General features: G+C 36.1%; 1 protein-coding gene across 2 annotated transcripts; it reads right to left on the bottom strand.

The window, feature by feature from the left end:
- Positions 1-1,422: 1,422 nt before the first annotated feature.
- Positions 1,423-7,878, bottom strand: LOC114758190 (5'-nucleotidase domain-containing protein 4). Of its 2 annotated transcripts, XM_028947215.1 has the most exons (18): positions 7,542-7,680; positions 7,233-7,317; positions 6,270-6,568; positions 5,918-5,995; positions 5,573-5,793; positions 5,067-5,159; positions 4,776-4,859; positions 4,499-4,609; positions 3,990-4,095; positions 3,828-3,890; positions 3,632-3,685; positions 3,377-3,434; positions 3,015-3,091; positions 2,863-2,933; positions 2,454-2,514; positions 2,312-2,371; positions 2,127-2,189; positions 1,423-1,919 (listed from the first exon to the last, which is right to left on the bottom strand). In XM_028947215.1, exons 3-18 carry the CDS (start codon positions 6,537-6,539, stop codon positions 1,788-1,790), a joined length of 1,602 nt encoding a protein of 533 aa, XP_028803048.1. In that variant the 5' UTR covers positions 6,540-6,568; positions 7,233-7,317; positions 7,542-7,680; the 3' UTR covers positions 1,423-1,787. The 2 variants fall into 2 exon arrangements, with proteins under 2 accessions (XP_028803048.1, XP_028803047.1); XM_028947214.1 differs by lacking the exon at positions 7,233-7,317 and having other exon boundaries at positions 7,542-7,878.
- Positions 7,879-13,736: the final 5,858 nt, after the last annotated feature.

The following is a 13,736-nucleotide window of genomic DNA, read 5'->3' as shown; positions in this document are numbered from 1 at the left end:
GAGTTTGGATTTGACCCGAGTTTGAAAGTCAATTTCTAAAAATATGTAAATTTCTTTCTACTATGGTAGTTCATTTTAACAGATTTCTTTTTCTACCATAGTAGTGATTTTATGACCAGGTTATAATGTTTTGAGGTTAAAAGGTCTTACATTATGTATGTTTTTTAAATGAATGATGTTAATTAAAAATAAATATAGAAACTTCTTCAATTTTAATTCTGTTTTAACGAAATAACTTGCTTTACTTCAATGAGGTTTTTAAAAGAGACCACAAACACGTTGGCAAAAAAAAAAAAAAAAAGAGACCACAAACACCAAAGTTATGTTTGGTACGGAATATTAAAAACGAGGAAAAAGGATTAAGGTTGAGATTGAAAACATATGTTAAAAGGATGCTTAGCATTTGTGATTTCTTATCACATGGGATTAGGCAATCCCATATAGATAGGATTGGAGAATATTACCTCCCATCATAGTATTCTCCAATCCTACATATATGGGTTTGTCTAATCCCAAATATCATACAATTACTCATACTAAATACCCTTTTAATATAGTTTTGCACTTTTAATCTCAATCTCTATCCTTCATTTTTAATATTTCATACCAAATGAGACCATAAAGTAATTAATAGTATATCATTATGTATAAGAATGGAGTGAGTAATGCATAGAATGTATTTTTAAAATTTTTAGGATATAAGTGTGGAGACACATACAATTACTTAAACAACAGTCTCGTGATCAATGAATTAACTCATTAAATACAGAATCATCACTGAGCGAAAAAAACCAAAGCGATATAGACGGGTGCAATATGACATGGATGAATGTGTACATATATGTTTTTAAAAGTTTACAGCATTGCAGATATATCTCTCCAATGGATTTAGCATTTTTTTATGGGCCCTCTCACTTTCATAAAGTCACACAGTATGAAGCACCAGACTTTGTCAACCGAAACCAACAAAACATAAAAACAAAGTTATCCCCATATGTTGCCAACCAAAAAAAAAAAAAGTTAGCCCCATATACGTTAACGATGAAAAATAATGAAATAAACTGTAACATTGTCATCTTTCATCAAAAAAATTATAACATTATTTTAAATCTTTTAAAATTTCAAAATTTCAAAATACACATAAGTTTTTTATTCACTCAGTCATTCTGCACAATGTGCATATTAATCTTATTTTATATGTCAGCCAAAAATACTTCTCACTGACTCAAATACAGTGTTAAGATTCATTAGACTCTGACAATCTATAACTTGCTGTTGATTATTAAAAAAAAAAATGCATAACTTGCATGTGAAAATAAATGTCTTCACAAGATCTCACTTTTTTGTTGCATCACAAGTGTTTGAATTTATGACTAAGATTACTCACACCTTTTGCCTACCATTACAATATGAGCTAGCCCATTTATTATACTCTTTTTGGTTCCCCAAGCAAGCCATTGTAATAACGTTACAGGCCGAAGCATACAGGCGTATAATAGAGTAATATGCACGTCATAAGAGGTTTCTAGAGTATTTTTATTCTGCTTTTCTTTTTGTTTATGTGATATAAATATGGTGATAAAAGAAAGGGGAAGGACACTTGTGTGAATACAATAATCTGCTAAAAACCTTGATTTGGAACTGACATAATCTCCTATATATTTAAACTAACAATGCCATCAGCCCAAACTCGTGTGACTACCACTAACACGAGCTATATTCATGAGGATACTGAATAGAACATGGCAGCCAAGCAGATTGCAGCACACAATTTCCTGATCCTGCATTTATCGAGGCTCAAAAGCAAAAATGCCAAAATCATGCTCGATGAAGTCTTCACTGGTTCTGTAGTACTTATCTGGAGAGTACAAGCCCAAGTTGGATACTCGGCTAGTATAGAGGCACGCAAATCTTTCAACCTACATTAAGCAGATCACATGGAGAAAGCTATTTCACGAGCAGTACCATTCAGTTAGATCAAATTGATACCACTATGGTTTCAAAAAATAATAATAAAATAGAAGTCCTTTGATTTTCACAAAGTTTCTTCATCAAGTTGCCATTGATGGATAGATTTTCACAAGTTCCAAGGCGTCCCACCAAAACAAAGTCAGGTAAGATTTTACCTGATGAGCGAAGCGAGAGTTTAGATAACCGGTCTTCATTAGTTGGCCCCAGGGCACATGGAACTGCAATGATTTATAATTATTATAAAAACTAAGCCTCTCCAGTTCCCAGTTGATTGAATGAACTGTACCAGACAGGTCCAAGAAGAAACAGATAATGGAATAAGGAAGGATCAACGAGCCACCTTAAGGTGAAAATTTCGTTGAGCCTCTTGATGACTTAATCGAACTTTCTCTCTTTCAAGCTGTTAACACAAACCACTTAGAATCAAATCTGTCATTCAACTTCCACGATTATTGACAAGAGAATTGACGTGAACGCCTAACCTCCAATTTCGAAACTTCTGAAGAAAACTGCTGCTCAGCTTCGGAATTAAGATTCTCAAATCTGGAAAATGAAAACCTACCCTCTTAGCAGAGAGATAATAAAAATGTTATAAATATCCTGTTTGGTACGAAGCATTGAAAATGAGAGATACAGATTGGGATTGTAATTGGAAAAAAAAAAAATCATTAAATGGGATTAGGCAAACCATATAAGTGGGATTGAGAAATACTACTTTCCCTCATAATATTTCCTAATTCCACATATATGAGTTTGACTAATCCCATATAGTAAGCAATTTTTTATACTAAATATTCTTTTAATATATTTTCTCAATTTCAATCCCAGTGCCTATTCCTAATTTTCAATCTTCGTACCAAACGCAGCCTTAAGGTCCATAGTTGTACTAACTTGAGAGACCACTTCAAACGATGTATTTTATCCTCAATCTGATCACGCTCACTCCTCAGGGATTGAAGTTCCTGCACAAAAAATATTCGTGTAAAAATATTACACCAGATGTGCACATCACAATATAATAAAGTAATAAAGATAATAAGCACCTTGCGGGTTTTTCTTGATTCCCAGAGGAGTTCAACCTCCTTCTCAAGCTCTGGGACTACTAACATTGTTCTCCATCCTGCTCATTGTGGACAACTAAACTAAATCGAAATCCGCTAAATCAAACACGCACAAAAACCCCAGTGCCCCCGGGGGGGTGATTAATCTCTCCGTGTACTTTACTGTTTTGTCACACACACAGAAGGAAATAATAGGACTCATTCATTAAAGCTTCCATACAATCCATTCCTTTAACTTCCCAGTGACGTTTATTATCCTAAGGATGATAATCACAGGAGATGCCAAATTTCAAATGCAGAAATTTATTTGTTATGAGAGAGCAAGAAGGATTAATATAGTATACCAAGAACCTTTTTGCTACGTAATATATCTCCATAAATGTGATCCCCAACATACAGAACCTGCACGACTAATTAAGATTTTCAGGAAACGTTAATATAGTCTATAGCAACCAATCCCTGGCATAGGCATTGCACAATCCACAACAGTCATGTTATAGATGAAAATAATCAGCTTTTCACACCAGAAACACAGTTCATGATATAAGTTAATACCATGTAACTATGCAACCAACATTGCCTTGGAAGGAAAACATTACCTGTGAACTTGATTCAATTGAAAGTAGTTTATGGAGGTGGCCCACACTGCCTCCCTGAAATGTAAGTTCATGATCACTAAATATTTATTGAAACGGTATACATTTGTATAGTACAAACGTAGTATCAAAATGACAATTTCATTCCTCAGGTCACTAACCGAAAGGAATTTAATGCAGAAGGTGCTGATTAATATACCTGGAAAACCTTAGGAGCATGAGCCCTGTCTTTTCGGTATAACCTTACTGAGATATTGCCCACCTTTTCCCAAGGAAAAACATAGATGATGAAGCAATATAATGAGATCAATGAAGAAATGAATAAAAATTATATAATGACTTGATGTGCCATTGTCCTAACCTGAGGCATAGGAGAGCCATTATCTGTATTAATTAGCATTCCAGTCCCAGGCTCAACCTCAAATAGGTTAGCTCGATTCTCCTCATGGAAAAAGCTTGGCTTTGCACTGTTTTGAAGGAAAACTTGATCACGTTAGTAAGGAAATCCACTACTTACGTAATTTGCATGCCAAAAGAAACAATGAAACATATCATGATTTTCCAGCTTAGAAATGGACTGCAAATTTGCAACATAGAAGATATTTGGATTTTCCAATAATTTAGCAAATACTTCAAAAAATAGAAGGAAAAAAAATAACATAGAAAGTGTGATTAAGGAAATGTCATACGGTGAGCTACACAAAAGAATTCACTAACAGAATGAGAACAAAGCCCATCAAGAGTGAGCATGACGAAAATCCAAAGCTACGATGTGATCACGTGAAAGAAAGTCTGTTGAGGCAGAGTGATTGGAGACAACAAATATAACAAGTTATAAGGTAGAGTTTCAGGTGTTAAAAGAAGCATGACCTGCCAGTGATGACAACATCAAAGTATTGGAGCCAGCCAAAATTGGTATTGCCCTCTCCTTTACTAGACCCGCAAAGAAAATTCATGACAATGTTTGTATAGTCCCATAAACTGCAGATGATAAAAATACGTGAAATTTAGTTAAAATATCTGCACAGAGAAAGAATATTGTATGAGTTTGTTTTGAGATAATCCTTCTTCTATAATTTTGCCAACGTATGACAACACCCTCTGCTATTTGTCAAAAAGAATGCAGCATGTATACAATAATAACTACCTATTTGTCACCAAAAATGTAGCACGTCCAGAATCTCTGAGCAATTGAAGCATGGGCACAATGCCAGTGTCTTCATTTATATATCTAGCATGGTGAATTCAGACAAAAATGAAATTTCCAAGTCAGGATAATTTCAATCAGCATGCATTAAGAACACATTTTTCAGGAAGAAACAGAACTTTTTAATTAACTCCAGCTCTTTCAAGCCAGAAATAATTTGTCCCTTTTATTTGGTTTCCTTCCTATAAGTCCCTCTATCACTTTAATATGCTTCTTACTTTAAATTCTAACCTTTTGGGATCTTTGGCAACCATTTGCTTCAATGTTCCATCACGGTGGCACAAATCAACTGCATCTCGAACATCTTTGTAAATACGAGCATAACTGGAACAATATTTGTAAATAAAATATACAGATTGCTCATTCAATTGTAGCACCGGCCATAAATTTCAATGGTACTAGCATAATCTACCAGTGCGGTATTACAATCTCCATATCTATTATTAGTGGGTTTTTATTTTCAACTGTCCACTGTTTTTAAAGAAAAGGCAGTAGCTATTTAATTACTACTAGGATTTTGTACTTACCACAGGAAGGCTTGGTGCCTTAGGAAAATTTTCAAGACATCCATTGAATAATGATTATGTTCCAGCTATATTCATTTTCTTAAAGCAACTAATTTCAAAAAATTGATTTGAAAAGGCAAGTTGTTTGGAAGAATCCAATAAGCAAAAATAAAGAGTTGGAGAGCATGAACTTGTCAAAGGGACAGTCATGCTAACGAGAGGAAGACTTACTCAACACCGTCTGGCATCTTTCCAGGGTTCCCATCCTTAAAATCAACCAGTTGGGCAAACAAGTATGCTTCAGCAAGTGAAAATAGTGTATCAATTAGAGCATAGTCTGGCTCGTCAAAAGAATCGCGTACTAAAGTATTTCCATATATTGTAACTTTGTCTTCTTTTGACAATTCTTTAAATCCATGATAGGCTACTTTGACATACTTGTGGCGATCCATCTAAACAGACAACCAGAAATTCAACAATCAAACAGAGAAAGCTTTTCAAAACCAGAGGTTTGCAGCCTTGTTTTTGGGGTAAGAGTTTTACAAGGCAGGAGGAAGAAATCTATCCAAGCTAAACCTTTAAGATGTTGCCTCTTTTCTTGTCAAGGACCAAGCCTCTAACCATATGCTTCCAGTCAAATGACCAATTCAGTAACTGCAGCAGATTAAGATGTTTCAGCAAGGATGCTGCCCAATACAGTTTTTCTATGTCTACAGAGAAACCGGAAAGCACAAATCCTCTTATTATTATATTTCAGTATCAGGTTAAAGAAGTGACAAGTGAATTCCAGGCGAACCAAAAAGACTTTGCTGGGTCTATAAAATAACACGAATCATGACAAGACACCTATTCCATTATTGGGCAGTGAAGAGAAGAAAGAAAAATGATCAAACATGGTATTGAATATTACAAGACAGAATTGACAAACCTCCTGAGGGTATCCCAAATCAGAAACCAGCTTTTTAACTGTGCCTTGATAAGCAAGAGATTCAAAGGTTTCAGGCTTGTATTGTGCCAGAGTATAATCCATATCAAATCCCACAGCAACAATGTTCTTCATATTCAGTGATCGATTGCAAAAAATCTGCTTGGCTATATCAGGTTTACATCCCCGTTCAGAAATTGATGACCAAGTCCGTGAACTATTCCCATGAGAACTGTCAGGAAAATGTACTTTATTTTCGTGGCTTGTATCCATTGAATATTGAGCATGCAACTGTTTAGCACCTGAAAACACGATCAACAAAATATATATATTCCACTTCTAGTAATAATTTGGAATGACTTTGGCACACATGAAATGACGCCACCCTAATATATTGGCACATATATTATATTCCCTAGACTCAGTAAATCTAAATATAAATGAGTTCGTCTTGTCAAATACATCCCATAAAAGGCAAGATCAAATAGGACATATGTCCTTGCATCTGCGTCTGGTTTCCTCAATACCAAACAGGCTTATCTACATTCTTCACTAAGTAGTCAATCAAGAAGGCAACAAATGACAACGATAAGAGGTTTTATTGTAACCAAACCACTAGTATAAATTATACATAGAATAATTAAGGAGCATGTTGTCAGCCAATATAGAAAGGTCACATGAACATAGCACATGACTGCACTTTCTTCAAATATGGGAGCATTGCATCATGTTAGTTGCACTAGATCAATCTAAGAAATCAAAGAAGTTGACAAATATTTCATTACAAATTTGGCAAACTAATCGACGCTAGAGCCTTATGTTCTCCCGACATTCAGTCCGTAATGAATAAATACCAGAAGAAACAGCGAATTAAAATGAACTGCGCAAAGAACTAGACACTAATTACACGAAAAAACGAAAGCAACTCTAACCCCGTCCTCGCAGGAAAAACTTGGGACATCTTACCTTTGAAGTGAAACAATTACAGTGCACAATGCACAGGGCTATGTTCCGACTCTAAGGATTCCCCAAGCTATGCTCCAACAAACACCTAAAAATTCAACTTATGGATTAAGAAGATAACTTCTCTATATTCCTAGTAACTAACATTCCCACCATATCGGTATCTGCAGCTCTACAACAAATCACATCCGTAACGATCTAAAGAACTAGAATAAACAAGGAGACAACACCGTAAAACTTTAAAAACTCGGAGGAGGAGTTGAAGTGAGCGTAGGGCGAGGAGAAAGAAAAGCAGGGGAAATGAAAACGAACCTGGAAAGCAAAGGGGCGTAGTGTTGGAGAGAAGACGACGGGAGTAGAATCGAAAAGCGAGACGAAAGCGGGAAGGGAACAGCGGTCCAGGTTGAGAGGAGAAAGTGGAGGGAAAAAGAGCAACGGAAATTCGCATCTTGTTTGACTGCAAGCATTAGATAGGTGGCATTATGAGTGTAGCCAGTTTGGCTGCAATCCAAAAAATGAAAGCGTTTGAGGTGCAGATGGCAATGAGATCCCCAGCACTACCGTTTCAAATCCGGAACGCCTCATTTGGTTGGATGGCCACGATTATTCCGGCCTGGGATTGGAACTCAATAATCCAAGAATTAGTGCCCCCCACTAATCCTAACACCATCCCCTTCTTTGTTTGGATGTTGGGAACTCCCGGTGGTGATTGGAGAGGTGAATATCCTTGCCACGTGGCGTTACAAGGGCATATAATAGAAAGGAGGGGCTCTGTTTTCTGCTGATTTCTGCGGTGACTCACATAACGCATTATTGCCATATGCCAAATTTGCAAGTCTCGTTTCCTTCCCCTCCTTTCGCCTTTTGCGCCGCAGGAGCGGTGTCCGTTGTGGCCCATGCTGATTTCTAAAAACTATTAAAATTTTATTTTTAACATATAAATTCTTTATTTTTTTTTTGTTCATAGATTTTTAATAAAAAATTCTCACTAAAGTATTTCTTGTTGATAAAAAATTGAAAAATATTATTAATACACGCCAAGCTTGGAAGTTGTTTGCTTTCCATGGCCGTGCTTGTGGATGAAATGCATACCAGGCCCAGAAAGGTGAGAAGAAAAACCTCTTAATTCTTTCTTATTAATATTTAATACCCTTGTCTCGGAATAGAGTCGGAGGTTTTTCACTAACAAATATCCTTGATTTACTCGGATCAATTTATGAAGACCCACCTGAATGAAAAGCCAAAGCCTTTTCACGAGCAAACATTCTTGAAATGTGCATGAGACGAGTGATATCTTATAATCGTCAATTCATCGAAGAAAGTTATGCCACGTTAATCACAAAGAATGACTTACTGTTAATATCTTCAGAAAGCTCTTTTAGAGGCTTAAGCAGAGACAGATGCGACAATACAAGAAATGTATAGCCATTAAACTTTCCTGTATGCTGCGCATTGGTCAACCTGAAGCAAGGCAGTGAGCTCAGCAATTCCATATTTTCTATCTCCCCGTTGGTTCTTTCGCAGAGCCATCTAATATTGACCCAAAATAACTTAATACTACACGCCTTTATGGCTGCATCTGACTCTAACGTTCATAATTCATGACCAAAACAGAAGTTCGGTGACCATCCTCCTCCTCTCTTCAAGGATTAATTAGTTCTTTGGAAGGCCCACCTGTGCTGTGTTACCGTAATCTCGTTCCCAACCCCCACCCCTTTTGGCTACTGATCTAGAGAAAGAAAGGACACAAGTTTTACAGGATTTTTATACTATCGGCTGGATTATGCGTTGAGATTGCATTACAATACAATGTCGTTCAAAGTCTCAAGTTTCTTCCCAAATGAAGTTCTCTGCCGCTGCACCACAATTGGGAGACGTACGTCCTTTCGGCCGTGGGTACTTTTGTGCTGCCGAAGGCGGCAGCAAGTACTATTCATCCCAACGCGCTCCGGACTGAACGTGACAATCGCGTGTCCCGTCGTGTTCACAACATCGAATTGTCATTCTGGATCGTCGTGTTGGCCTAAAGAAAACCAGCCAATCAGTATCTTCTCACACTCTCACCCACCCACCGCTCTACCTATTCAGATTACATCCTTACCATGTACACGACTGTTGATTTCTAATTTCTACCCTCTTCTCTGTTTCCCTTCAATTCATTCTTTCCAAACGTCTTCTCCTTCATATTTCTCAAATCTAAAAACAGCACTGGATGAGCTAGCAAATTAAAAGTGATATACTTTTAATCCAAAATTATTTCCATCTCTGGAAGGGAACTGCTATGCAGCAGCAATAAAAATTATAAATCCAGAAAAACCATCAATCTCTAATTAGACATCAAAATGGATGCTGCTGAAATTACAAGAGAGAACCAAGAGTGATTTGGAATATATATCACGAAAAGAGATGCGTGCATGCGATGATACGGCTGATTCAAGCAATAAATTTGACAGTCAATAACTCTAAACTTACACTTATATATCAGCGTGTGGATCCGAGAGACAGGGTGATGGATTAGTCTCTACAACATGACATATCATTAGCTGATAATGGATAAGATAAGATCACAAGAGTTAGCATCGACACACATGTTGCATCGTATACTAGAACAATTCTTAAATTCAACCACAAACCACCGAGAATGTTTTTCTTTAGAAGAGAGAGGTTGGAGATGAGGGCGGCAGACAGAGAAGAAAAAGAAGGCTAATCAAGTACTCATGATGATTAATGTTTTAACTGCTCTTTCTGGGTTTGCTTTTACGCCTAGCCTTTCTTGATCCGGAGGGCTCTCCTTCTGGGAGTTGCTTCTCCTGAGAGGAGACTCCCTCTTCGTTTGTAATCCATGAGTCCACTTGTGGGATGGGTTCACGCTGTTCTCCCTCGCTGCTTTGGTTTTTCTCTAATGGCTTCTCCAAACTTTCTTCTGCAGCGTCGATGGAACCGGCCAGTTGCTCTACGCCGTCTTTCTTCTCAACTATCTTACGAGGCCTCCCCCTTTTTCTGAGAGTCTGAGGTTGAGGTTGGTTTTGTCCGCTCTCATCTCCTATCGCTGAAGCTTCACCAATCGCCACCGCAATTTCTTTGATTTTTTGCACCTTTTTCTTACCCATAAATCCTTCTCTAATCTGTGATACACCGGGCCGGTATTACTGATTTGTGGATCATGAAATAACAGCAAGAAACACGAAATCTATGATCCACAATAGTTGATCAACAAGATAAATCCAATCGATGCAGTACAGACATATTGCCTCAATACAACAGGCTCTCTCCTTCTCAATGTGTACAAAGCAAGTGGACCAAAATCTTTGACCAGAAAAGTGGCCAGAGAGAAGCTCCTTCTCAACTCTATATGTGCCCCCTCAAATCACTTTTGTGATTCTCTTCATTCCATTGATGGTCATGGAGACATCTTTTTTCCAGCCGCGACTATCTGCAGGAAGAAAGAGACTGTACGTAGCTACCAAGAGAGGAAAGGAACAGATGCCTGAGAATAGAGACCCTTTGTATATCGACCACTGCGCAAACCAATAAGAAAGGCATGGAGAAACAGAGGAGCACAAGTAACCATGGTTAAGGCAGGGGCATGGGAGTATTTTAAAGAGATATGTACGTAGTTCTGGAGCTAAAGTGGTGAGTGTCGTGAAACTGAGTGTAACAGTCTGACCACTTGTGAAGCATCCCAGGTGGGTTTCGTGTCTCTCTCGTTAGCTTTCATATACCACATTCACTGTCCATTCTGTAATTTAATCAACCATCAGAGAATCTGCTGTTACGGATTACCAAGAAACCCTTTTTGTGTTCCCCTGAGGAATTCCATTATTGGGTGAGAGAGGGTACGGCATATAATAATACAAACAGTATCCGTTTTTTTCCTTGGTTTTTGTTTTTGAGTTGGTCAAAGACGGACATGTGATGCAGGACAAGTGAGTGATGTGTAAAGTAGAAAGTTTGTACTATATTGTATTACGACCAATCTGTGTAAAAATTTTATAGTCCTTAATTAGATCTAAAATGGAAAGCCATGACACTACTTTGTGCTTGATTAGACACTGTGGGTGGGAATCTCTGTCTTTTTGTGGCCATGGGATGACACACGACGCTTGTGATGTGAAATTTAGTGAGCATTTGTGAAATGAGCCACTAATTTCCACTGCTTAATAATAAATTATTTATTATGGCTCTAATATAACAGTAAGTTGAAATTAAATTTGATTCAAATATAAAATTTTGATGTATTTTAATTTATTTTGTCTAATTTAGCATCAGCTTTTCGTGTAAATAGTATGCGAATATCTCCATGAACAGCAGAACAGGTAACGGCTACTACCCATTTACGACAATGAAGGAAAAATAAAGTTGGCGCACATAGAAATGAAATACTAAAAAAGTGTTTGACAACTATGAAAGTATTTTTTGGTAAATTAAAATAAACTTTTCTATGTATTTATTTTGTACACGGTAAAAGTATTTTTAAAACTATAGTTTTGATTCCTTCTAAATACTTCTTAATAGTAAGTTAATTTAACAAACAAAAATCTGTTTCTTGAATAGTATATAGGACGCATAGGCGCAGCCCGCCAAAAATATATCAATTTAGATCATGCAAATAAATATAATTTGGTATTTACCAAAAATGAAAAGCAGTAAACCTATATTGAGTGATCAGCGACGATCGTGCACAAATATTTCAAACAGCTCATCTAGTTTGTAAAATATTGAGTTATTGACATTTTCACTTTTTCAGCCAGCCGTAAATCCTTTCCCCTTTTATTTTGTTATATTATTTTTCCTGAGAAGGCCGGAAAAACAAAAAGAACAGGCCGAAGGCTCAATGACAATATGCTTCCGAGAAATAGACCCAAAATTTTTAGTTAAAAAAAAAAAACCACATTTATCATCACGACTCACGGGAGACCGGATGAGATAACATTCTCAGGTCAGAGGATAGGAACGGTTGGGGTAAACTGTAAACTGAAGTTAAGGACCCCGTTTTAAAAATGTGTATCTAACGTTTAGAACTTATTTGGATATTGTGGGTTGTTTGGGTGGGTTTTTAGCTCAATCAACTATTAGAGTAGAAGTTGGGCGTGTTTCAATGCTGATGAAAGAAGCTTTTGGCTTTAAGAACATGGAGAGAGTAGAAGTTGGGCGTGTTTCAATGCTGATGAAAGAAGCTTTTGGCTTTAAGAACGTGGAGAGAAGAAAAAAAGATGATTATGAGATGAGAGAGGAGTGTCTTAGAATTGGCCCCAAATTACTTTAATAAAAATTTAAAAAAATTGCTCCAAAAATACTCAATAATTATATACTCTTGTCCTATTACAGGGTAAAGAGAGAAGTTTTTTCTGTCTTATTTACAAGTCAATCAATTTTTGGCATGAATGTACAATCTCATCTTTTATTTATTATAGTGTAAATTGTTATTTTTTAAATATATATATTAAATAGCAGTAAAATTGAAAAGTTGTTATTTAATAAAGAGTTAATCCAGTTTAAGGTTTTTCTTTGCTTATGTAAAACAAGCTAAAAGTATCTTATAAAGAGGATCAGAGAAATATGTTTGTAAAAATATCCACAGAAAAAAATTAAATATTAAATTTAGAGAAAATTGGAAAAAAGTCTTCAGTAAAAATTTAATTAATGAGAAAGACTTAATAAACTTCTATACATAAGGTAGCAGCACTTTGCAAATTAAATTTTTATACAAACCTTTTAATTTAAATTCTTTTTACCAATTTAAAATCCTTATTATAATTTTCTCGTTAACAAGTATTTTTATTTTATAATTTTTATTTTAATTATTTTTTAACAATTATCACATTAAAATCTTATAATATAAAATACTACTATTTAATAAAGTTCACATCCTTTTTCAGTAATTTTACATTTAAACTTGTTTTTTTATTCATTATCCAAACAAGTTTTAACTTTTTCAACTAACTTTTTATATATCATTAAATGCCAATTCAAACATAAATCATATTACATTAACTAACTGTTATCCTAACTTAAGTTTGTAAAAGTCAGTTGGAATAAAAATCAGTTTTGCCATTACTAATCCAAACACACCTTTACATAATATGAAATAAGTATATAAGAAAAGTTTCATTTCAGCTTGCCAAAATGTTTTTATTTGATCGTGAATCCAAACAAGCTCTATTCATCACAGCGACAGAAGGTGTGACTAGTTTGCTTTACTGTAACTTTGCCACATTTCTGAAATGCAGGGCCCTTGTCCCTATTGTAACTTTAAAAGGCCGCAGAAATAACTCCTTTGATTGGAAAAGTTGTCTGGTCCTCTAGCTCAAAGGCAGCAAACAATGGAGGCTAATTTGTAGTTCTTTGTTTAGATTACAGTCAATGTTTTCTTCAAATCAGTTTCAGTGCTATCTTTAAAGCAATGTGCATGTTCAGAGGTAACAAAAGATGGCCCTCCCCCCCCCCCCCGGCGAGATCAGATGGCATATCAGACAATTATGTGGTTGTGAAGAGTGCACGCAGCAC

This window comes from Neltuma alba, unplaced genomic scaffold (genome assembly GCF_004799145.2).
Source record: "Neltuma alba isolate B1F8T4 unplaced genomic scaffold, ASM479914v2 tig00010672_pilon, whole genome shotgun sequence".
NCBI lineage: Eukaryota > Viridiplantae > Streptophyta > Magnoliopsida > Fabales > Fabaceae > Neltuma > Neltuma alba.
The sequence above is the reverse complement of the archived record's forward strand: the minus strand, read 5'-3'. Positions and strand labels throughout refer to the sequence as shown.

Coding starts and splice junctions, on each gene's coding strand:
- LOC114758190 (XM_028947214.1), bottom strand. CDS start 7,677: ATGCGAATTTCCGTTGCTCTTTTTCCCTCCACTTTCTCCTCTCAACCT. Junction 5,160..5,572: donor AAGATGCCAGACGGTGTTGA/GTAAGTCTTCCT, acceptor ATATTGTTCCAG/TTATGCTCGTATTTACAAAG. Junction 3,435..3,631: donor CAATTGAATCAAGTTCACAG/GTAATGTTTTCC, acceptor TTAGTCGTGCAG/GTTCTGTATGTTGGGGATCA.